The sequence below is a fragment of the Scyliorhinus torazame genome, chromosome 4 (assembly GCF_047496885.1).
Source record: "Scyliorhinus torazame isolate Kashiwa2021f chromosome 4, sScyTor2.1, whole genome shotgun sequence".
Classification (NCBI taxonomy): domain Eukaryota; kingdom Metazoa; phylum Chordata; class Chondrichthyes; order Carcharhiniformes; family Scyliorhinidae; genus Scyliorhinus; species Scyliorhinus torazame.
The window spans coordinates 99,689,229-99,712,666 of NC_092710.1; the positions used below are offsets into that span (position 1 = coordinate 99,689,229).

The 23,438-nt window shown below is 43.7% G+C and overlaps 1 protein-coding gene across 3 annotated transcripts in view; it reads left to right on the forward strand.

Annotated features, from left to right (window-relative positions):
• LOC140410353 (adhesion G protein-coupled receptor B3-like) overlaps window positions 1-23,438 on the forward strand; it is a 267,880-nt gene that overhangs the window by 185,120 nt on the left and 59,322 nt on the right. For 2 of the 3 annotated variants that reach the window (XM_072498369.1, XM_072498371.1), the window contains one exon: window positions 1,648-1,737. The exons of the other annotated variant lie outside the window; for it this stretch is intronic. In XM_072498369.1, the coding sequence (XP_072354470.1) occupies window positions 1,648-1,737 (90 nt within the window). The remainder of the gene's footprint in view (window positions 1-1,647; window positions 1,738-23,438) is intronic. 3 annotated transcript variants of the gene reach the window in all.

Below are 23,438 nucleotides of genomic sequence, written 5' to 3' on the forward strand. Positions count from 1 at the left end.
AGCATAGAAAAGGTCATGAGATACTTAAGTATGCTATTTCCATAACGAGAGTTGCCTGCTTTGTGGATGATGGAGAATACTAATGTGGAGGGCTATCCAGCACAATGCTTATTCATCTTTAGCTCTTTCATCAGTCAGACCACTTACGTTTTCAGGCAATTATTTTAGCTGTTGAATGAGCAAGCGTCTCTCCATCTTGCTGCTACTTTAGTCCTGTTCAGCCATTATGAGAATGTTCATGTTTTATTTTTCGATACTTCTTGTAATATGCAAACCATTTAGTTTACACGCATGAACTACTGTGTTTTTCATGAGCATGTGGGCTGAATCATCAAAGGTTAAGGGTGTCAATGCTCAGACTGTAGACCACTGTATTCCACTTTTATCAATGAACATCAATCACTCTTGATGTGACACTGTCACTTCAGTACAGAGTAAAGCTCCCTCTGCTCTGAGCCCACAGTGTGCCACATCTCCACCCTCAGCAGTGCACCCTCGCCAGTGTGGACTTATTCCACTTCCCACAACAGTGCTATCCTACCGAATGAGACTGCCAATGTAGTTCCAGTTCTGCCGCTGAACTTTAGGCATCGCCACCCAGACCGACGAGAGTGGTGAATGCCAAAAGGTGTTATCCTCGAGGAAAGGCCAAAATAATTAAAGAGAAATTATATCTTACAAAATTGGCTTAACTGAACAGAATTTTAATCAAATTGTCTTTGAGGTTACATTTTTAGAAAAAGATGTTCCACTTCTGGGCTTTTCCAGCCATTTGCTTTATTAAGCTGAAAGCCCCACACATACAATTTTATATCCAGTGTGTGATTTTAATCTGTTTAACCGTCTATAAATATATGCCTGCCTCACTTGAGTCTCGCAAGTCACATCAGTGACAGAAAACCAATATATATTAAATAGCACTCATGAATAAAGTTAACAACCAGAATGTGTGCAGAATTATGACCAAACTGAAACAATACTGTTCAGATGAGGGTTCTAGGACAAATTGATTTTTCAGACAGATCTGGCTCCTCCAATTAACGACATCATCTCTACCCAAGGCATAAGGCATTCTTTTGTCTCTTCTTACAAGATGTCCATTTACTTATTTGGCCAGAACTAAATACAATACCCCTCATAAATTATCTACACCACATGGATTCTTCAAACCTAAACAATATTCCATTAGCTAACTATCTGTAAACAAGTAAATGGATCTCAAGACCTATTAGCAGAACACTTCACCTGGAAATAAATGATTACCTCACTTTTGCAACGCCTTAATCACAACTGTAGCATCATACTGTCAGAATACATATTAACCCAGGTTTTAATAGCATTACTGCAAAAAATATAAAATATGGGAACATCTTACATTCATCACACTATGTTCCTATGTAACGAGGAGCAGGAAGAACAGCGTGGCATATTCCTTGACCAAATGCTTAACTTCAACTTAAAAGGACTTTATAAAGACTTCTACATATTTGTCTCATCTCTCTTCCCCCTTTTCCTTTTCTTTGCCATTACTTGTATTCCTGTTGAATGATTGGTTTTCTTATTGGAGGGTAGGAGGGTGGGTTGGATGCCAACGTTTGGTATTGATGACAATGTTATCTCTTTTATTTTGGATGTTCCGCATCAAAGATCATCTTGAACAGCACCATCGATCATCCCAGAACAAGAGCTTATATAGAACTGGCCATACTAAAATGACGCCTATATATCCAAACACAGGTGATTTTGAGCTCTGTATGGTTTGTGAATTTTACTGCTTTTGTTTTGGAGCTTGTATCATGTCATGCTGGAATTCTAAAGCAACAAAAACTGTTGAGGTCAAGGTCATAGTATGGGCACTTAATTCACAAACACCAGTTTAAATTGGACCAAACAGATTTAAGGCATAAAGACCAGACATGTGATGACTATCTTAATCTTTATACCGTGCACATGATGGTCTACCATCGTGAAATTGCACTGTCCGAAAGGCTGGCCGAAGCAGGTTCAATTGTAACTTCCAAAAAGAAGTTGGGTAAATGTTTGAAAGCGAGGGTTTGGCCGGGTGACGGGTAAATGGTGGACGGGGCGATTAATTGGATAGCTCCCATAAAGATATTTTGTTCATGCGGAGTTAATCTCTAATTCTACACACAATTCTATGAACCCTGCTTCCTTTAACCCAATGGGGGCAATAATGTAGAGAGAGAGAGAGAGCAATTTGATATGAATATGCTTATTATTTATACAAGGACATCCTCACTGGTAAGTGCTACATGTCGGAAAACCTGTAGAGCTGCTTCTACAATTTCTGGCATTGCCGGGGACTTAGTAAAATAACACGTGCTGCTTTGGGGTAGCCCGAATGATTCTGCATACGTGAAAATAATCAAGAAACAAAACTTAAAATACAGGTTTGAAAATGACACAGCCAACATCACCAGCAGAAAAATGGAACAATATCCAGATGATACTGCCTAAATTTGACATGACAGGAAATCTGATGTTAAACGCAGCTGCTTAATTCCCTTGAAGGTGCATATCATTCCGAAGCTTTGCGGCATTCCTGGTTAGATAGTTTGAACATGTAGGAGCCAGCCTCAGCTGATCACCATGAGGGCCTTCCTGCTAGGAAATACTATACTTATGGGAGATTGTAACTGCGTGCAGCCATTGTTATCATCGTGATGCTGCAAGCAAAATGAAAACCATTTGGCAAATCAGAATGACATATTCTGAGAACAAATCTAGATTTAGGAAAACGGTGGCTCAAAGTGACTTTAGATTCACCTCTTTGTGTCAAAGGCAGCGTAAGATAAGCTCTAGGATGATGTGCAAGGCTTCTGCTTCTAATGTTATTCATAAAAGGAAATGTGCTTTATTACTTGTGTTTGAATGTCGTGCTGCTTGTCTGTGTGACCTATACTGTGGGAGCTGCACAGCCTCACAAATAATCCGGGAAAATAACAACATTGCACAATGATGACCAAGGATCTGAAAGGAGAGGCTTTATAGAGTCCGACAGTTTTCAAAAGACGCATTGGTGAAAAAAATATGGTGGGCGCCGTAGCAATTAGTTTTTTCGCTTTGCAAGGGATTTTCGTTGTTGCAGTCAGGAAATATCCCCATTTATGACCATGAAATATCGACGGATAATGTATGTATCTTGTTCACTGTTCAGCCTCTGCACACACGTCAATAGACAATCATGGTGGCCTGAGGTGAAGGGCATAACAGAGAATAGCAAGGCTATTTTCATAGCTTGCTGGAAAGGCTTAAAGGTAAATCAAAAAAATATTGATTGGAAATTGCAAGTTTGAGTTTTAAAAGCATGAAGATTGTAGAGGACAGGAGAGATTGATGGTGGGGGAGGTGGAGGTGAAGAATTTCAGGACATATTGAAGGAAGTAAGGAATTTCACATTTCTGGGATTGTAGGAGAAATTAAATGAGCACTGAATTGACATTTGAACAATCAGGATGTAAGTTGGTGGAAGGCTGTATTCCTGTAGCATTTAAAAGGTGATGGTGAGCTAGTGGTATCGTGACTTGATGAGTAATCCAGATTACCAAGCAAATGCTCTGGAAAAGGGAGTTCAAATACCGCCCTGGCATCCGGCGGGATTTAAATTCCATTAATAAAATCTGGATTTGAAAAGCTAGTCTCAATAATGGCAACCGCAAAACTATCGGCGATTGTTGTAAAAATCCGTCTGGTTTGTACTTGCCTGGTCTGTCTACAGATCCACAACGATAACTGAGGGGCCCTCTGAAATGGCAGTCAGTTCTTGGACAATTAGGGTTGGGCAACAAATGCTGACCTTGCCAGTCCCATAAAAGGATGAAGAAAAATAATTGCACCTCAGAAGGGAGAGAAGCTCAGAGGGATGATAATGTCAATAAAATAAAGATCGGCAACTAAAGGTAGGACACGGAGGGAGAGTTGAGAAAGGCATTTGAGTGCTGAATTTGGTGCATTTGAGTGCGATAGTGAGAGTTTGGTGACTGAGGGAGTGCTGAATTTGGTGCATTTGAGTGCGATAGTGAGAGTTTGGTGACCGAGGGAGTTAGGTGAGGAGGGAGTAAGGCGCTCCTTTCATTTTGTTTCCGACATTTCCGCAAAGAGTGCGAAGAGAGCCAGGAGTTTACAGAAAGTGTAGCTGACTGGGAGCAGGGTCGGAGGGCAGAGATCTAGTTAGTCCACAGGGCAGCTATATTCTGTCAGGTAAGAGGGGATGGAGGCTAGGCCAGTTACATGCTCCTCCTGTAGGATGTGGGTGGTGAGGGATACCACCGGTGTCCCCACTGACTGTACCTGCGGGAAGTGCACCCAACTTCAGCTCCTCAAAGACCGTGTTAGGGAACTGGAGCTGAAGCTGGATGAACTTCGGATCATCCGGGAGGCAGAGGGGGTGATTGAGAAGAGTTACAAGGAGGTAACCACACCCAAGGTACAGGACAAGAATAGCTGGGTTACAGTCGGGGGGAAAAAAACAAACAGGCAGAAAGTGCAGGGATCCCTCGTGGCTGTTCCCCTTCAAAACAAGTATACCGTTTTGGATGCTGTTGGGGGGGATGACCTACCGGGGGAAGGCCCTAGCGGCCAGGTCTCTGGCACTGAGTCTGGCTCTGGGGCTCAGAAGGGAAGGGGGAGAATAGAAAAGCAATAGTTGTAGGAGATTCAATGGTTAGGGGAATAGTTAGGAGATTCTGTGGTCGCGAGCGAGACTCCCGGAAGGTATGTTGCCTCCCGGGTGCCAGGGCCAGGGATGTCTCGGATCGTGTCTTCAGGATCCTTAAGGGGGAGGGTGAGCAGCCAGAAGTCGTGGTGCACATTGGTACCAACGACATAGGTAGGAAAAGGGGTGTGGAGGTAATAAACAAGTTTAGGGAGTTAGGCTGGAAGTTAAAAGCCAGGACAGACAGAGTTGTCATCTCTGGTTTGTTGCCGGTGCCACGTGATAGCGAGGCTAGGAATAGGGAGAGAGTGCAGCTGAACACGTGGCTGCAGGAATGGTGTAGGAGGGAGGGCTTCAGGTATTTGGATAATTGGAGCGCATTCTGGGGAAGGTGGGACCTGTACAAGCAGGACGGGTTGCATCTGAACCAGAGGGGCACCAATATCCTGGGAGGGAGGTTTTCTAGTACTCTTCGGGAGGGTTTAAACTAATTTGGCAGGGGAATGGGAACCAGATTTGTAGTCCAGCAACTAAGTTAGCCGATATTCAGGACGCCAAAGCGTGTAATGAGGCAGTGGGGAAGGGAACACTGACAAAGGAGAGTACTTGCAGGCACGGAGAGGGGTTGAAGTGTGTATACTTCAACGCAAGAAGCATCAGGAATAAGGTGGGTGAACTTAAGGCATGGATCGGTACTTGGGACTACGATGTGGTGGCCATCACGGAAACTTGGATAGAAGAGGGGCAGAAATGGTTGTTGGAGGTCCCTGGTTATAGATGTTTCAATAAGATTAGGGAGGGTGGTAAAAGAGGTGGGGGGGTGGCATTATTAATTAGAGATAGTATAACAGCTGCAGAAAGGCAGTTCGAGGAGGATCTGCCTACTGAGGTAGTATGGGTTGAAGTCAGAAATAGGAAAGGAGCAGTCACCTTGTTAGGAGTTTTCTATAGGCCCCCCAATAGTAGCAGAGATGTGGAGGAACAGATTGGGAAACAGATTTTGGAAAGGTGCAGAAGTCATAGGGTAGTAGTCATGGGCGACTTTAACTTCCCAAATATTGAGTGGAAACTCTTTAGATCAAATAGTTTGGATGGGGTGGTGTTTGTGCAGTGTGTCCAGGAAGCTTTTCTAACGCAGTATGTAGATTGTCCGACCAGAGGAGGGGCAATATTGGATTTAGTACTGGGTAATGAGCCAGGGCAAGTGATAGATTTGTTAGTGGGGGAGCATTTTGGAGATAGTGACCACAATTCTGTGACTTTCACTTTAGTAATGGAGAGGGATAGGTACGTGCAACAGGGCAAGGTTTACAATTGGGGGAAGGGTAAATACGATGTTGTCAGACAAGAATTGAAGTGCATAAGTTGGGAACATAGGCTGGCAGGGAAGGACACAAGTGAAATGTGGAACTTGTTCAAGGAACAGGTGCTACGTGTCCTTGATATGTATGTCCCTGTCAGGCAGGGAAGAGATGGTCGAGTGAGGGAACCATGGTTGACAAGAGAGGTTGAATGTCTTGTTAAGAGGAAAAAGGTGACTTATGTAAGGCTGAGGAAACAAGGTTCAGACAGGGCATTGGAGGGATACAAGATAGCCAGGAGGGAACTGAAGAAAGGGATTAGGAGAGCTAAGAGAGGGCATGAACAATCTTTGGCGGGTAGGATCAAGGAAAACCCCAAGGCCTTTTACACATATGTGAGAAATATGAGAATGACTAGAGCGAGGGTAGGTCCGATCAAGGACAGTAGCGGGAGATTGTGTATTGAGTCTGAAGAGATAGGAGAGGTCTTGAACGAGTACTTTTCTTCTGTATTTACAAATGAGAGGGGCGATATTGTTGGAGAGGACAGTGTGAAACAGATTGGTAAGCTCGAGGAAATACTTGTTAGGAAGGAAGATGTGTTGGGCATTTTGAAAAACTTGAGGATAGACAAGTCCCCCGGGCCTGACGGGATATATCCAAGGATTCTATGGGAAGCAAGAGATGAAATTGCAGAGCCGTTGGCAATGATCTTTTCGTCCTCCCTGTCAACAGGGGTGGTACCAGGGGATTGGAGAGTGGCGAATGTCGTGCCCCTGTTCAAAAAAGGGACTAGGGATAACCCTGGGAATTACAGGCCAGTTAGTCTTACTTCGGTGGTAGGCAAAGTAATGGAAAGGGTACTGAAGGATAGGATTTCTGAGCATCTGGAAAGATACTGCTTGATTAGGGATAGTCAGCACGGATTTGTGAGGGGTAGGTCTTGCCTTACAAATCTTATTGAATTCTTTGAGGAGGTGACCAAGCATGTGGATGAAGGTAAAGCAGTGGATGTAGTGTACGTGGATTTTAGTAAGGCATTTGATAAAGTTCCCCATGGTAGGCTTATGCAGAAAGTAAGGAGGCATGGGATAGTGGGAAATTTGGCCAGTTGGATAACGAACTGGCTAACCGATAGAAGTCAGAGAGTGGTGGTGGATGGCAAATATTCAGCCTGGATCCCAGTTACCAGTGGCGTACCGCAGGGATCAGTTCTGGGTCCTCTGCTGTTTGTGATTTTCATTAATGACTTGGATGAGGGAGTTGAAGGGTGGGTCAGTAAATTTGCAGACGATACGAAGATTGGTGGAGCTGTGGATAGTAAGGAGGGCTGTTGTCGGCTGCAAAGAGACATAGATAGGATGCAGAGCTGGGCTGAGAAGTGGCAGATGGAGTTTAACCCTGAAAAGTGTGAGGTTGTCCATTTTGGAAGGACAAATATGAATGCGGAATACAGGGTTAACGGTAGAGTTCTTGGCAATGTGGAGGAGCAGAGAGATCTTGGGGTCTATGTTCATACATCTTTGAAAGTTGCCACTCAAGTGGATAGAGCTGTGAAGAAGGCCTATGGTGCGTTCATTAACAGAGGGATTGAATTTAAGAGCCGTGAGGTGATGATGCAGCTGTACAAAACTTTGGTAAGGCCACATTTGGAGTACTGTGTACAGTTCTGGTCGCCTCATTTTAGGAAGGATGTGGAAGCTTTGGAAAAGGTGCAAAGAAGATTTACCAGGATGTTGCCTGGAATGGAGAGTAGGTCTTACGAGGAAAGGTTGAGAGTGCTAGGCCTTTTCTCATTAGAACGGAGAAGGATGAGGGGCGACTTGATAGAGGTTTATAAGATGATCAGGGGAATAGATAGAGTAGACAGTCCGAGACTTTTTCCCCGGGTGGAACAAACCATTACATGGGGACATAAATTTAAGGTGAAAGGTGGAAGATATAGGAGGGATATCAGAGGTAGGTTCTTTACCCAGAGAGTAGTGGGGGCATGGAATGCACTGCCTGTGGAAGTAGTTGAGTCGGAAGCATTAGGGACCTTCAAGCAGCTATTGGATAGGTACATGGATTACGGTAAAATGATATAGTGTAGATTTATTTGTTCTCAAGGGCAGCACGGTAGCATTGTGGATAGCACAATTGCTTCACAGCTCCAGGGTCCCAGGTTTGATTCCGGCTTGGGTCACTGTCTGTGCGGAGTCTGCACGTCCTCCCCGTGTCTGCGTGGGTTTCCTCCAGGTGCTCCGGTTTCCTCCCACAATCCAAAGATGTGCGGGTTAGGTGAATTGGCCAATGATAAATTGCCCTTAATGTCCAAATTGCCCTTGGTGTTGGGTGGAGGTGTTGAGTTTGGGTGGGGTGCTCTTTCCAAGAGCCGGTGCAGACTCAAAGGGCCGAATGGCCTCCTTCTGCACTGTAAATTCAATGATAATCTATGATTAATCTAGGACAAAGGTTCGGCACAACATCGTGGGCCGAAGGGCCTGTTCTGTGCTGTATTTTCTATGTTCTATGTTCTATTACCTGTATCTTCTTGATTGGTATTGCAAGAAAGCTATTAGAAGAGGCTGACAGATGTCAGAGCGGTAGTCATGTGCGAGTGGATTTCGGCTGGAAAGTGAGGAGCCGTTGATGGGAAAAGAAGGTTTTGGCAAGGGGGATAAATCCCTTTGAAGGCAACTTGAGCAGCAACGGTGAGCGGGTTATGATTGAAGGTCAGAGGGATAAATCCAAAGCACTTGGATTTGAAGCAAGATTTTGGGTTCAGCCATCAACAGTTGGTCTGACATGATTAAAAATGGGTTGAAGAATTAAAGGGAACAGCATTTTCATTGTTGAAATTAAAACGGAACCTGATGGGAAAGCTCAGCAGATTTGACAGGATCTGTGGAGAGAGAAACAGAGTTAACGTTTTGAATCCAACATGATTGTTCTTCAGAGCTTATCATTGGTGTGTTAAGGGTCATAGAGAGTTGGTCATCCATTTCTGCGCAGGAAGAATAAAGATTGTGTGTACTGAGGATGCACCATCTGGAGAAAGTCAATGTCTGTACATTGAACTTGTGAGAAGATAGGGTTATAGGCGTTAAGTAGTGAAATGTATTGTGGTGCATAAGGGGACAGAGTGAGAGAAAAATAGGAGGAACCCTGAAATAGTGGTGAGGAATGAAAAGGTGAGCTGCAATACAAGTGGACTCCTTCAAGAAACCTCTTCAGCCCGATGGTCTTAAATATGTTGTGCAGTAAGAAGTTTTACAACACCAGGTTAAAGTCCAACAGGTTTGTTTCGATGTCACTAGCTTTCGGAGCGCTGCTCCTTCCTCAGGTGAATGAAGAGGTATGCTCCAGAAACATATATATAGACAAATTCAAAGACGCCAGACAATGCTTGGAATGTGAGCATTAGCAGGTGATTAAATCTTTACAGATCCAGAGATGGGGTAACCCCAGGTTAAAGAGGTGTGTCAAGCCAGGACAGTTGGTAGTTAAATATGTTGGTTCACATCCAGGAAGAACCTGTTCATTCAGGTTCTGGTTAGCTGTGCTCTGTGCATCACTTTGAACTGCATGAGGCTGAGCCTTGCGCAGGAGGAGGTGGAGTTGGCCCTACTCAGTACTTCTCTCCAGAGTCCCTAACCCACTTCTGTCCCCAGTTCATCCCCCCCCATTTCCATCTGGACCTGTCTAATGCCGTTTGGGCCCTGTCCAGTAGTTGCTCATAGATTTTCCCAGTTTCCCCCATCTTTACTGTCCGTATTCATCAGGTCCTTTAATAGTGTAGTCTCCGGGGCCCTGGGATATCTTACTGTCTCTTTGAGGAGGAAGTGTTTTATTTGCAAGTGCCTCATTTCTTGTCCTGTCGGTAGTTCCCATTCATCCATCAGTTTGTTCACACATGTTCTGGGCTTGCCCCAAGCACGTTGGGTTATGGGCAGCCTCTTCAGAGGCAATGTTCAAGGTTGTGGGGGTGAGGGTGAAGCCATGCCCAGTAGTGGCAATCTTCGGAGTATCAGAGCAGCCAGAGCGACACATGGGGAAGAGGGCCGATGCCCTAGCTTCCGCTTCCCTGATCGCACGCCGGAGAACCCTGCTCGGCTGGCGATCAGCAGCACCACCCACAGCTGGCTGGCAGACCTGGCAGAATTTCTCCATCTGGAGAAGATCAAGTCCACCATCCAAAGGTCGGAGGAGGGCTTCCACAAAGAATGGGGGCAAGTTGTCGGCCTGTTCCAGGCCCTGTTCCAAGGCCAACAATAGCAAGAAAGGAAGAAAACATATTTTTTAAATTACAAGAGGACTGACAGAAATACACAACCCAGGGGGAGGGGAGCAGGGAAAGAGGAGGGAACCTGAAGGGGGCAAAGGGGAGAGCGGAAGTAATGGGGGGGCACCCCCCAAGCGAACAGGGAAGACACCAAGGAGGAGCTGGGGTGTGGGTGTGGGGGGGGGGGGGGGGTAGGGGAAAGAGGATGGCACGTTGAGACAGATGGTGATAAAAGGTAAATAGGTGCAAAATAATCTGATGTACTGTACAATAACGTACACCGAATGCAACTGTAGATAAAATTGAAAATGTCAACAAAAATATAGAGATTTTAAAAATATGTTAGTTCACAAACAAAAGCCATACATGGTTCAGATGAGATTGGAAACTGCTTACTTCAAAGGCATAACTGGAACCAGGAGAGGTATAAAAAGTAACAAATGCAAATTTCAGCAAGGGAATATGGAAAATAAAACTTTACATAGGATATCAAAGTTAACAGCAAGGAATAACAATTATATTAACATATAATGTTGTGGATTTAGCACAGGGGCTAAATCCCTAAACACGCTGGCTTTGAAAGCAGACCAAGGCAGGCCAGCAGCATGGTTCGATTCCCGTAACAGCCTCCCCGAACAGGCGCCGGAATGTGGCGACTAGGGGCTTTTCACAGTAACTTCATTTGAAGCCTACTTGTGACAATAAGCGATTTTCATTTCATTTTTCATTTTTTCATGAACTTATTAAACGCTGGTGCAAGCAAGGCTCTACTGGGTACAAAGAAAATGGCAAAGTTTGCATCTGTTTTCACAGTGAAGGAAAAGGACAAATTTAATATCAGTAAAATAGTGGTAATGGAGAGAATAATAGGACTTAAAACAGACAAATCTCCAGGACCTTAAGACTTCCACCACAGCTTGTTAGAAGAAATAGTTGAGGACATTGTAAATGCATTAATGCAACGCTCTGGTGCACATTGTAAATGCATTAATGCAATGCTCTGATGCACTTAAATTAATGCATTCTTTTATTAGCTCAAACAAACACAAAATACTGCTGTCAATCTGAAACAAAACCAGAAAATGCAGGAAATGCTCAACAGGTCAGGCAATATTTGTGGAGAGAAAAGGAGAGAGATAATCCTTTACATTGATGACCTCTTAGCAGATCTGGAAGAAGTTCAAGATGTAATTGGGTTTTGAGTGAGTTCAAAGATGAGGAAAGTGGGTGGGGAGAGCAGAGAAGGTCTGTAATAGTGTGGAAGGCAGGAGTGATTGAATGGCAAATGGAGGTGGTAATGGGGCAAGTAAAGAAACAAGAGATAACCTAGAGGAGATATGAATAGGGGGGATAAAAACGATCAGCTACAGCAGTTCGGTCCAAAACCAATATTGGGGCAAATATTACGATTTGGAACTGCTGGGTCAAGAAGGTGCCTAATCAAAAGGTCAAAGGGAGCCTAACAGAGAATGAAATTGGTGGACCACCAGACGCTCGGGGTTGTGTTTGTGGATGAATGGAGAATGGAATCTACAAAACAGTCACACAACCTGTGTTTGGTCTCCAAAATGCAGGGGAGAGTACATTGATAGCAATGAATACAGTATATTAAATTGAAAGAAGTCCAAGTAGACTCAACTAGAACGAGAGCTTGGAGCCTTGGATGGCAAGTAGAATCAAGATAAAAGAGAATTGCATCTCCTGTGATTGGAAAGGTGCTGTAGGAATTAAAGTGGCTGATGAAGGAGTAGACCATGGAGGAAATGGCTCCACCAGATTTCTGAAAGGGGTTAGGATGGAAGGGGAAGATGTGTTTGGTGGTGTTTGACATCATGCTGAAGATGCTATAAATTGTGGAGCACGATCCGTTGAATAAGGAAGCTGGTAGACTCTATTCCTTTAAGTATTTTGTAGGTCTCAATGTGATCACCTCTCATTTGCCAAAACTTTAGCGAATACAGGCCCAGTTTGTCCAATCTCTCGCCATAAAGCAGCCGTGCCATCTCCAGAACACGTCTCGTGAACCTTCCTGGTTCAATGCATGCTTTCAAATTGTTGGATTGTGCTACAGTGCTGCATGTGGTCAGGTTTGTGGCATTAACGAGTTAGAGATTCAGAAAGAGACACTTTGGGATCAGATGTCTGAGGCTTTAAAAGAATTCCTGGGAAAGTAGTTGTGCATTACAGCATCATCCTGGGGCACTCGGACAGCCCCTGTATTCACGGAACACCCCAGGATGACGGGTTGACTCAAGGAGATCAAGGCTGATGACGCCGGTGCAGAGGCCTCAGATTGAGACGGAGACCCGATATAATGAGGCCGACGTTGCCACCCATGCTGTCATTGAGCTGTGCATTGGGCTGCTAAAAATGTAGTTCTGATGCTCTGGAGGTGCCTTGCATTGCACTCCCCGGAGGGCCTCCTGCTTTGTGGTGGTCTGCTCCACAATCTGACACAGTAACGAGGCAACATGCTGGAGTGGAGCAGCAGCAGGAGGAGGCGGAGGGACATGCTGCCTCATCTGAGAAAGCTGTCAAGGAGGACCTGGAGGACGGAGGACAGGCGGCAAGGATCCCATATGCCAGAAAGACTAGGGAGGCCCTCATCGTCTCCATTTTCTCCTCGGGCGAGGCAGTGTCTGTCTGCTCAACAGCCCCCCTCTCCCATTCCCCTCCCTCTCCGCCAATCCCTCCCTCACCCCCATTTCACCCCTCCCCCCCATCCGTACATAAAGGGCAGGTCATGACTAACTAATTTAGTGGAATTTTTGAGGACATTACAAGTGCAGTAGATAATGGGGAGCCAATGGATGTGGTATATCTGGATTTCCAGAAAACTTTTGACAATGTGCCACACAAAAGGTTGCTGCGTAAGATAAAGATGCATGGCATTAAGGTCAAAGGAGTAATATGGAGAGAGGATTGTTAATGAATAGAAAGCAAAGAGTGGGATTAATGTGTGTTTCTCTGGTTGGCAATCAGTAGCTAGTGGTGTCCCTCAGGGATCAGTGTTGGGCCCACAATTGTTCCCAATTTACGTAGATGATTTCGAGTTGGGGACCAAGTGCAATGCTTCCAAGTTTGCAGATGACACTAAGGTGAGTGGTAAAGCAAAAGGTGCAGAGGATACCGGAAGTCTGCAGAGGGATTTGGATAGATTCAGTGAATGAGCTAGGGTCTGGCAGATGGAATACAATGTTGGCAAATGTGAGGTTATCCATTTTGGTAGGAATAACAGAAAAAGGGACTATTATTTAAATGATAAAATATTAAAACATGCTGCTGGGCAGAGAGACCTGGGTGTGCTAGTGCATGAGTCGCAAAAAGTTGGTTTACAGGTGCAACAGGTGATTAAGAAGGCAAATGGAGTTTTGTCCTTCATTGTTAGAGGGATGGAGTTTAAGACGAGGGAGGTTATGCTGCAATTGTATAAGGTGTTAGTGAGGCCACACCTGGAGTATTGTGTTCAGTTTTGGTCTCCTTCCCTGAGAAAAGACGTACTGGCGCTGGAGGGTCTGCAGAGGAGATTCACTAGGTTAATCCCAGAGCTGAAGGGGTTGGATTATGAGGAGAAGTTGAGTAGACTGGGACTGTACTCATGGGAATTGAGAAGGATGCGGGGGGGGATCTTACAGAAACATATAAAATTATTGTCATGTGAGAGTACCTTTAAGAAATGGGTGTTTATTACTGCAGTGATGTCAGAGAGTGGGTGGAACTGGGCTGTCTGCCAGCTTTTTACTTTCGTTTTTGAGCAGGCTGCAGGGTGTGTTTTAGTTTCGTTTTCAGAGCTGGATAGTTGAAGTCACAGCCAGAAGGTGTATGAATCTCTCCCTGTAATCTAAAGACTGTAAATCGATCCTGGTGATTTAAAACTAATAACAGTAGTGACTGTAACCTGATGTGCTTCTGGTAAAAGGTGTTTTAAGTCATATGGATGTTAAAAGGAAAGCTTAAAGGATTACTTAGTGTTGTATTCTTTGGGGGTTGTATTTGAATTGATGGTTGCCAAGATATTCATTGTATGTTTTAAAAGTTAACTTGAGTTCATAGAATAAACATTGTTTTGCTTTAAAAAATACTTTTCCCTTTCTGCTGTACCACACCTGTAGAGTGAGCCGTGTGCTCCCCATACCACAATCTAGTAAACGTTGTAGGTCAGGTGAACTCCATGATACACTTTGGGGTTCTCTAAACCCTGGTCCATAACATATTGAGGGCTCGAGGGGGAGAAAAGTCTATCTATTGGATTGGCTTAGTGAACTTAAAGACAGTGAGGGGTGAGCATATTGTGGGTGCTTTTCAGGTGTGGTATTTTAGTTGAAGTAGGGGGGGTGTTGTGGACAATGGCTCTTTCAGGGGCTCAGAAGTTTTTGGGGGTGGAGACGGTTACATGCAGTACCTTACGGACAGAGACTAAAAGCAGACTATTAAATTTGGCAAAAACATTGCAGTTAACATTACCTGACAAAATGCTAAAAGATGAGGTAATGATGGTGGTGGCTAAGCATTTAAAGTTGCCTGAGATACAGTTTGACTCATTGGAAATGGCAAGAATTCAGTTACAACTTAAACAAATGGAATATGAGAAATAATTAAAGCAGCTTGAATACGAAAGAGAGAGAGAGGAAAAAGAAAAGTTGAGGGAAGAAAGGAGAAAAGAAAGAATAGCCCTAGCAGAACAAAAAGAAAGAGAAAGGGAGATACAGATCAGGGAAAAAGATAAAGAGAGTTTGAACTTCAGAAAATGGCCATGAAACATGACAGTCAGTTAAAATTGGCAGACGTAAAGAGAAACGTACAGTGGGATGATAGTGGTGAGGATAGTGAGAAAGATCATCATAGTCGAAGGCTTGGTGGCGATCTATTTAAATATGTCCAAGCATTGCCAAAGTTTGACGAGAAGGAGGTAGAAGCCTTTTTCATTTCATTTGAGAAGGTAGCTAAACAAATGAAATGGCCACAGGACATGTGGGTATTACTGATTCAAACAAAGCTGATAGGTAGGGCTAATGAAGTGTTGCATCACTACCGGAGGAGGTATCTGGGACGTATGAGGAGGTAAAAAAAAATCCAGCTTAGGTGCATATGAACTAGTGTCTGAAGCCTACAGACAAAGGTTTAGAAATTTAAGGAAAGAATTTGGTCAAACATACATGGAGTTTGAAAGCCTCAAACAGAGTAATTTTGATAGGTGGATAAGGGCTTTGAAAATAGACCAAACGTATGAAGCTCTCAGAGAAATTATGCTTTTGGAGGAGTTTAAAAATTCAATTCCTGATGTAGTGAGAACTCATGTGGAAGAGCAGAGGGTTAAAACTGCGAGGTTAGCAGCAGAAATGGCAGATGATTATGAATTATTTCATAAATCAAAGCTTGGTTTCCAACATCAGTTTCAGCCTGTGAAGGATAGAAACTGGGGGCATGAGAAATACTCAAGTGGTAAAGGTAAAGGTGATCTGATGGGAGATAATAAGGAGAGTGTACCTCAGATTTTTTTTTAAATCCAGGAGGGTGGAAAAGAAATGAAAAATTTCAAATGTTTTCATTAATAAACTAGGCCATGTAAAGTCACAGTATTGGTGGTTGAAGAAAAGCACTGGGAAGGCTGATGTGGTAAAACAGGATAAGACAGTGGGATTTGTTAAAGTGGTAAAGGAAAGCCCAAGTAAAGCGAAGGAGGTGCAAAAGATTGTACAGCCTGATCAAGAGGTGATTGATAAGAAGGTGCCAGATGTCTTTAAAGAATTTACTTGTGTGGGTAAAGTTTACTCATGTGTATCAGGAGGAGCAGGTAAAGAAGTCACAATTTGAAGAGATATGGGAGCTAGTCAATCTTTAATGGTAAGAGATGAGGAGTTATGTAGTTTGGGAAGAATATTACCAGAAAAGGTGGTAATATGTAGAATTCAGGGTGAGAGGAGTAGCATTCAATTATACAAGGTAAGGTTGGAAAGTCCAGTGAAGAGTGGTGAAGTGGTAGTCTGAGTAATAGAGAAACTATCTTGTCCAGGAATACAGTTTATCTTGGGTAATGATGTAACTGGATCGCAGGTGGGAGTGATGCCTACTGTGGTTGATAAGCCAGTGGAAAATCAGACAACTGAAGTGTTGAAGGACGAATATTCTGGGATTTTTCCGGATTGTGTAGTAACAAGGTCGCAACGTCACAGGTTAAGACAAGAGGAGAACTCAAAGAGTGAAGATGACGTTGAAGTGCAATTATCAGAATCGATTTTTGATCAGATGGTTGAAAAAGAACAAGAACAAGTGGAGGATGAGGCAGGTATTTTTAGTTCAGGAAAATTGGCGGAGTTACAACAGAAAGATATTGAAATAAAACGGATGTATCAGAAAGCATACACGGAGTGTATACCAGAGTGTTATTACCGTAAAGGTGATGGCTTGATGAGAAAATGGATACCTTTACATATGCAGGCGGATGAAAAGTGGACCGAAGTTCATCCAAGTAGTATTGCCGGTAGGGTATAGAAAGGAGGTGTTGCGAGTTGCACATGAGGTACCAGTGGGAGGTCATTTAGGAATAAGGAAAACTCGAGCTAAAAGCCAGAAACATTTTTATTGGCCTGGACTACATAAAGATGTAGTTAAATTTTGCCAATCATGTCACACATGTCAAGTGATAGGGAAACCTAACCTCCAGCAGTGATAAAGCCAGCGCCCTTAATACCCATTCCAGCATTTGAGGAACCTTTACAAGGGTCCTAATTGATTGCGTAGGACCATTTCCTAAAACAAAAAGTGGGAATCAATATCTTTTGACTATAATGGATGTGTCTACTAGGTTTCCAGAGGCCATTCCAGTACGTAATATTACAGCTAAAAAGATTGTGGAGGGTTTACTTAAATTCTTTACTAGATATGGACTACCCACAGAAATACAATCTGATCAAAGATCGAATTTTACCTGAAGGTTATGCAAAGAAGTTATGGAGAGCTTAGGTATAAAACAATTTAAATCAACTACGTACCATCCAGAATCGCAGGGAGCATTAGAAAGGTGGCATCAGACATTAAAGACAATATTGAGGACGTATTGTCAAGATTATCCAGAGGATTGGGATAAATTAATTGCATTTGTACTGTTTGCAATTAGGGATGCACCTGATGAGTCAACCAATTTTAGTCCTTTTGAACTAATTTTTGGTCAAGCGGTAAAAGGACCACTTACATTGATTAAGGAAAAATTGGTGAGTGAGAAATCGGAAATTACATTATTGGATTACGTGCCAAATTTTAGTGAACGATTAAATAGAGCAGGTGAATTGGCTAGACAACATTTCAAGGTTGCATAAAATGTGATGAAATGGGTAGCGGACAAGAAATCCAAAGTTTGTACTTTTGCCTGTGGAGATAAAGTTTTAATATTGTTACCAGTGGTAGGTGAACCTTTAAATGCAAGGTTTTGTGGACCTTATCAGATTGATAGGAAATTAAGTGAGGTGAATCATGTGGTAAAAACAGCAGATAGAAGGAAGACTCACCGAGTGTGTCATGTGAATATGCTTAAAACGTACTTTGAAAGGGAAGGAAAGAAAAAGGTGGTTTTAATGATTCTAACTCAAAGTGACGAACCAAATCCAGATGACTGAATTTGACATACGTCAAATTAAATTGGAAAATGAGGATGTTCTTAAAAATTGAGATAAATTGTCGAGTTACCTTCCAGAGGAAAAACGGACTGACCTGAAAGTGTTTCCTCATTGTCAGTGCTGTAGCTGTACTGGAGCAACTTGGTAGTCTGGAACAGACGTCTTTAGTACTACAACCAGGATGGTGTCAAGGCCCACCTTTCTCCATTTTCAGTGTTTATAACACCAAAATAACCACCATCCTGTCAATTTATGTTAAATTGTGGGAGAGTTACTGGGATCTCTTATGGACAGAGGGGGTGTTTTTAACTGACATGGGGCTACAAGTGTCAACATTTGCAGGGGGTTATAGATGGGGGGAAAAAATAATACAACACAACAAACCACATTGATGCCCAGATTTTAACTGGTGTGCACAGGCGACCCCCACCCCTCTTGCGTTTGTCACTAATTATTTCATCCCCTTTACTATTTGCTTCCTTTACCTTGAAGAGATAATGTGAGCATTTAACATGATCTGGGTAATGAGCCGTGTACTTGGTGTCATTTCACAGTCCTTGCTGCCTTCATCCTGAATAGCTGATACTATGGTATTGGGTATATTTCCCTTCAGAACAGGCATGCTCTGGGAAATATTTGCACCTGAAGTGGATGTCAATAGGTTTACTGCAAGAGGCTAGAACAAATCACTTTTAGAAAAGTCCAATTTACTTCCTTCCGATTTGCTGTCTTTTTTCCTAACGTTGGAAGAATTACTTGCCATCTGTTCAACATCAGTTAGTGACAGATCTTTTCTGTAGCAGTTGTTTATCATTTCTTCATAATCAGAACCCAAATCAGATTTAGAATTCTCGTCTGCCCCTTCATCTCTGTCAATTACTGTTAGATTTGGATTCCTCTTCCTTAGGATCACCTTCAGTCTTGGAGTTCTCAGAATCTGATTCTCTACTAGATTTTATCTTTGACAAACTTTGGTAAAGAATCATTCTTGTAGCTATAATTTCATCAGTATCAGCAGAATCAGATTCACTCGCATTGTCACTTGATGGGCGCTAAATGTCTTTCGACATTTCTTTGAGTCATTTACTGCTCAATGAGTTTTCCTAATTCCCTGCCAGTGGTATCTCGTGTGCTATCTGCAGTACTTCCCTCGGACTCTCTGCAATCATGATGAAGCTACCAGCTTCTGCCAAATCATTCCCAAAGGTAAATCTACTCCATCTACTGGGAATTTCTTAACCACCCAGACAACTACTGCACTTGACACTAAATCCACACCCCAATTGTACTTACAATGGAACTGAGATATAATCTCCACTTATTCCATTTCCCAATATCTTAGCTTTCATTGAGCTCTCTGGAGGGAAAACCAAATCCTTCTCCAGTAAGAGTTTGATTAGCACCTGTGCCCCTTAAGATCGTTATCACTTTGGCTACACCAGTTGAGGAAAATGGGGTGATCGTCCCTTTAGACAAAAACACTGCATATCTCTCATCTACCTCATTAATTATACCTGCTCCCACAGCAGTGTTTACCTCAGGACTAACCAAGTCCAGTTAAAGCTACAGTCTGCCCTGCAGTACTCTCCAGTTTTGTCCCTTTCCAGAATCCTCGTTATGAACTCCAACAAGTCCCATGGGCTTTCCTTGCAACTTCCAACATGCTGAACAAACGTGTCCCATCTTTTTACAATGGTAACATCTAGGCGTTCGAGTCTCACCTTCACCTTCGGAACCTTCCTTCTAATCTGAGGAGGAGACCGCGGAGCATTCCAGTGATCCATTCATTACCTTGGCTACATGCCTTCCTTTCACTGTCCCACTTTTTATCCTTTTCAAAATTGTGGGAGTGATGTAACAAAGGTTTAAATTTATGTTTTGGCTCATAATCATCAGCCACAATTGCTTCCTGTCTAGAGGTATTCACCCTCTGGTCTTCAACATGGTTCTTATCATAGAAGGTAAGGAATTCTTCAATTCCTCTAAGAGACGGACCTCTCTCAGAACCTCATAGGTAGTTGTAACTCCCAGTCTCGTACATCCATCAAAATTGTTCAGCTTAACCCTTTCGAATTTGGCAAATGTTTGTCCCGGCTGACTAAATAAATTCAGAAACCTTTGCCTATATGTTTTGGGAACCAATTCACATGCGCCCAGAGTAACCTTATTTTACCTCATCATAATTATTAGACACTCCCTCTGACAGGGATGTATAAACCTCCTGAGCCAGCCCCATCCAGAACGCTGATCCGTCGATTTACTCTGCATGGGTAATGTCCACTTTTCTTTTGGCCACCCCATTTGAGTTGCTATTTTCTCAAAAGCCCTAGAAAAAGGTTTCCACCTGCTTCTCTTTGAATTTTGGGAGGGCCTGTAAAAAATTACACATATCGCTACTCGGTTCCATTCTAAGATTAAGCTCCCCTCTAATTTCCATTGCCTTTGGCGTGAACTCTCTCTTTTGTTTTTCCCTCTCTCTATTGCTTTTTCCTCCTTCTCTCTCATTCTAACCTTCTCATTTCATTTCGTTTTTGCTGCATCTCCATTTCTTTTTGCCTCATCGCCATTTCTTTTCTATTCTTTTTAGTTCCCGTTCCGACTGCAACCACCTTCTCTCCAGCTCAATTTCTGCAGCAGAAAATGTCCTTGATGCTACATTATTTTGTGGGCTCTCCTGTGTTGCTACAATCTCTTTCAAATTTAAATGCTGAGCAATCGGTTCAGCGATCTCGACCATCCTAGCGTTTGCTCTGCTTTTAATTCATCTGCCTATTCGACAAATCTGCCTTTTCAAAGCCCTTTTAAATAAACCAGAGACAAGTCATCCACCTGAAGAAAACCCTTAGTAGCTTCCAGAGCCATCCTGTTATATCATTCCAACCCTAGTGTCAATTTTTAATTTATACTGTCAGCCAAACTACTTCACCATTTACCGTTCCCAGGATCCCGGACCCAAGCCTCCAAATTATGTTTCGACACCCTGGGATAGTGTGCAGTCAATTCCAGCCCACCTGACCTGGAATCACAATACAATTGAATTAACCAATATTTCTTAGAAAATTACCTGAAGTTTTTGGCCCTTGGCTGCCCAATAATTACAGTCACCAGGTTTGTAAGTTTAAACACAATTACTGTTTATAACAAGAACTATCATGAAATATGCAGCAAATATAACTAGTTAACTATCATCTAATCCCTGATCCCCCACTTTAACTTGCCCCCACCCTATACAGATACACAAAAGACAGACGTACACAGAGGGAGAGAGAGGGGTGAAAATAATAGGAAGCAAAAAGTGTCTTTGTTTCAGATGGTTGTCTTTAATGAAAACATTCTTCAAAGTAAACTTTCAGATCCCGGTCTCTGTTTGCAGCCTGTAATGGCGTCTCTGTAGATTCATTCATTCAGTTTCTCTTTAGGTTCAAAAATGTGGGCAGAACAGTAGCACAGTGGCTTCACAGCAGCAGAATCCCAGGTTCGATTCCCGGCTTGGGTCGCTGTCTGTGCGGAGTCTGCACGTTTTCCCTGTGTCTGCGTGGGTTTCCTGCGGGTGCTCCGGTTTCCTCCCACTCGTCCCAAAAGACATGTTGTTTGGACATTCTGAAATCTCCCTCTGTGTACCCGAACAGGCGACTAGGGGCTTTTCACAGTAACTTCATTGCAGTCTTAATGTAAGCCTACTTGTGACAATAAAGATTATTATTATTATTAAATTCAACTCACGGACCTTTTGGAAAAAGAGGGTGAAGGAGCCGGGCATTGTGCTCCCAGGAGTAAAAGCCGAGCTCCTTGGGTCTGTAAAAATCATTCCACTCAGGCAGGATCCAATCACCACCTGTTACCGGGCATAATACAGCCTTTTGGCCAATTCATTGGCCGCCAACCAATCAATCGAACCGGGTCCCACCCCATCTCTCGGGTGCCAAGAAATCTGCGTCTTGCAACACCATATACTATGCAACTTCTTTAATTCCTCCTTCTCTCTGTTGCTTGACTTGAGGACACATGTCCATTAAGCATCCATGGATCAAAAATGATAACGGCAAAAATAAAGAAAGGGGAAATAAGGGAATTATCAGGAAGGATCCTTACAGAGCAGCTAATGTAGCTCTAGCTTGGAAACAACAACGACGGGAGAACCAGGAACATTATCCACTTTCTCCAGCCAAAGCACGCTGTAGGAAAGAGGTAATGGACACTGCAATCAAGCTGAAAAGAGCCAACCTGGGATCTACAGGCAAAGCATCAGCTTTCTGGACATGACTGGTCAGTCAGTACCTTGAGGCTCAGAATCTCCTGGCAGGTCATTGCTGGCATCTGGACCAGGATTTCCAACGGGCAAGGGAGTCGAGATGCAATGCAGGCAGCCTTTGAAAGTCACGTCTATGAGTGCCTCAGGATCCTGGCTTCTGTGATGGTTATAAATTCTCAAACGGCTCGCGGGGCTGCGAGGTAGGTGGAGAAATGGGATGCGGAGATTGGGGCGGGGAGGGCTAGAAGAGGAAATGGGCAACAAACTTGCTGCCAATTAATATCCTTTTAAAGTCCTCAGGGAACTTGTTAAAGAGCCTGTCTATTCCTGCATGAAATTTCCAAATGTTTTCTGGTGAGCCTGAACAGCCTTGTGTATGTCACAGCACAGCTGGTCAGTTCACCTCTGGCCACATTAATGTCTCTGCTATTATCTTGGAAACAAATCTGTGATAATAATGCATGAATGGTAGTCCTTACTTTATCCTGCAGGACTGCTGTCCACCTTGGTCCATCTCCATGCCCTGACAGCGAGCTGCCTGCCAAACTCTACAAGGGGACAGCAGTCCCCAAAATGGCTGCCATTTGGCTTTCATGCGAGCATCAGGCAGGCAGCTCCCACCTCCCAGAGCTCCTCTAACTGGGCTGGCTTCCTGGTCAATGAGGCCATTTATATTTAAACAATCACTTTGAGAGAGTAACACAGCTCGGGTGTGAGGTCATAGCCCGGAGTTCATCTGCATGTCCAGTTCACAAGCCTGCCTTGAAGATCCAACCCCTGCAGTCTCCTGGAAAAGACCTCATTCCCAGTGGACGCGGTTGGCATTGCCAGTGGCCGTCAAGGTCACCACAGCCCTGAATTAATTTGCGTCTGGTTCCTTCCAGGAATCTCCTGGTGATATCTGCTGGGGTCTCCAGTCTGTTGTCCACAACCCTCCCAGATGACTGTTGCTAAGCCTGTCACTTGAATCCACTCTGACACTAAGGCTAGTCAAGGCCACGACTTATTGGATATACTGCAGTGATTGGATTTCTATAGACACCTAGAATTTACAGTGCAGAAGGAGGCCATTCGGCCCATCGGGTCTGCACCGGCCATTGGAAAGAGCACCCTACCTAGGCCAACACCCCCACCCAACCCCGTAACACAATCCAACCTTTTTGGACACAAAGGGCAATTTAGCATGGCCAATCCACCTAACCTGCACATCTTTGGACTGTGGGAGGAAACCGGAGCACCCGGAGTAAACTCACGCAGACACGGGGAGAACATGCAGGCTCCACACAGACAGTCACCCAAGCCGGGAATTGAACCTGGGACCCTAGAACTGTGG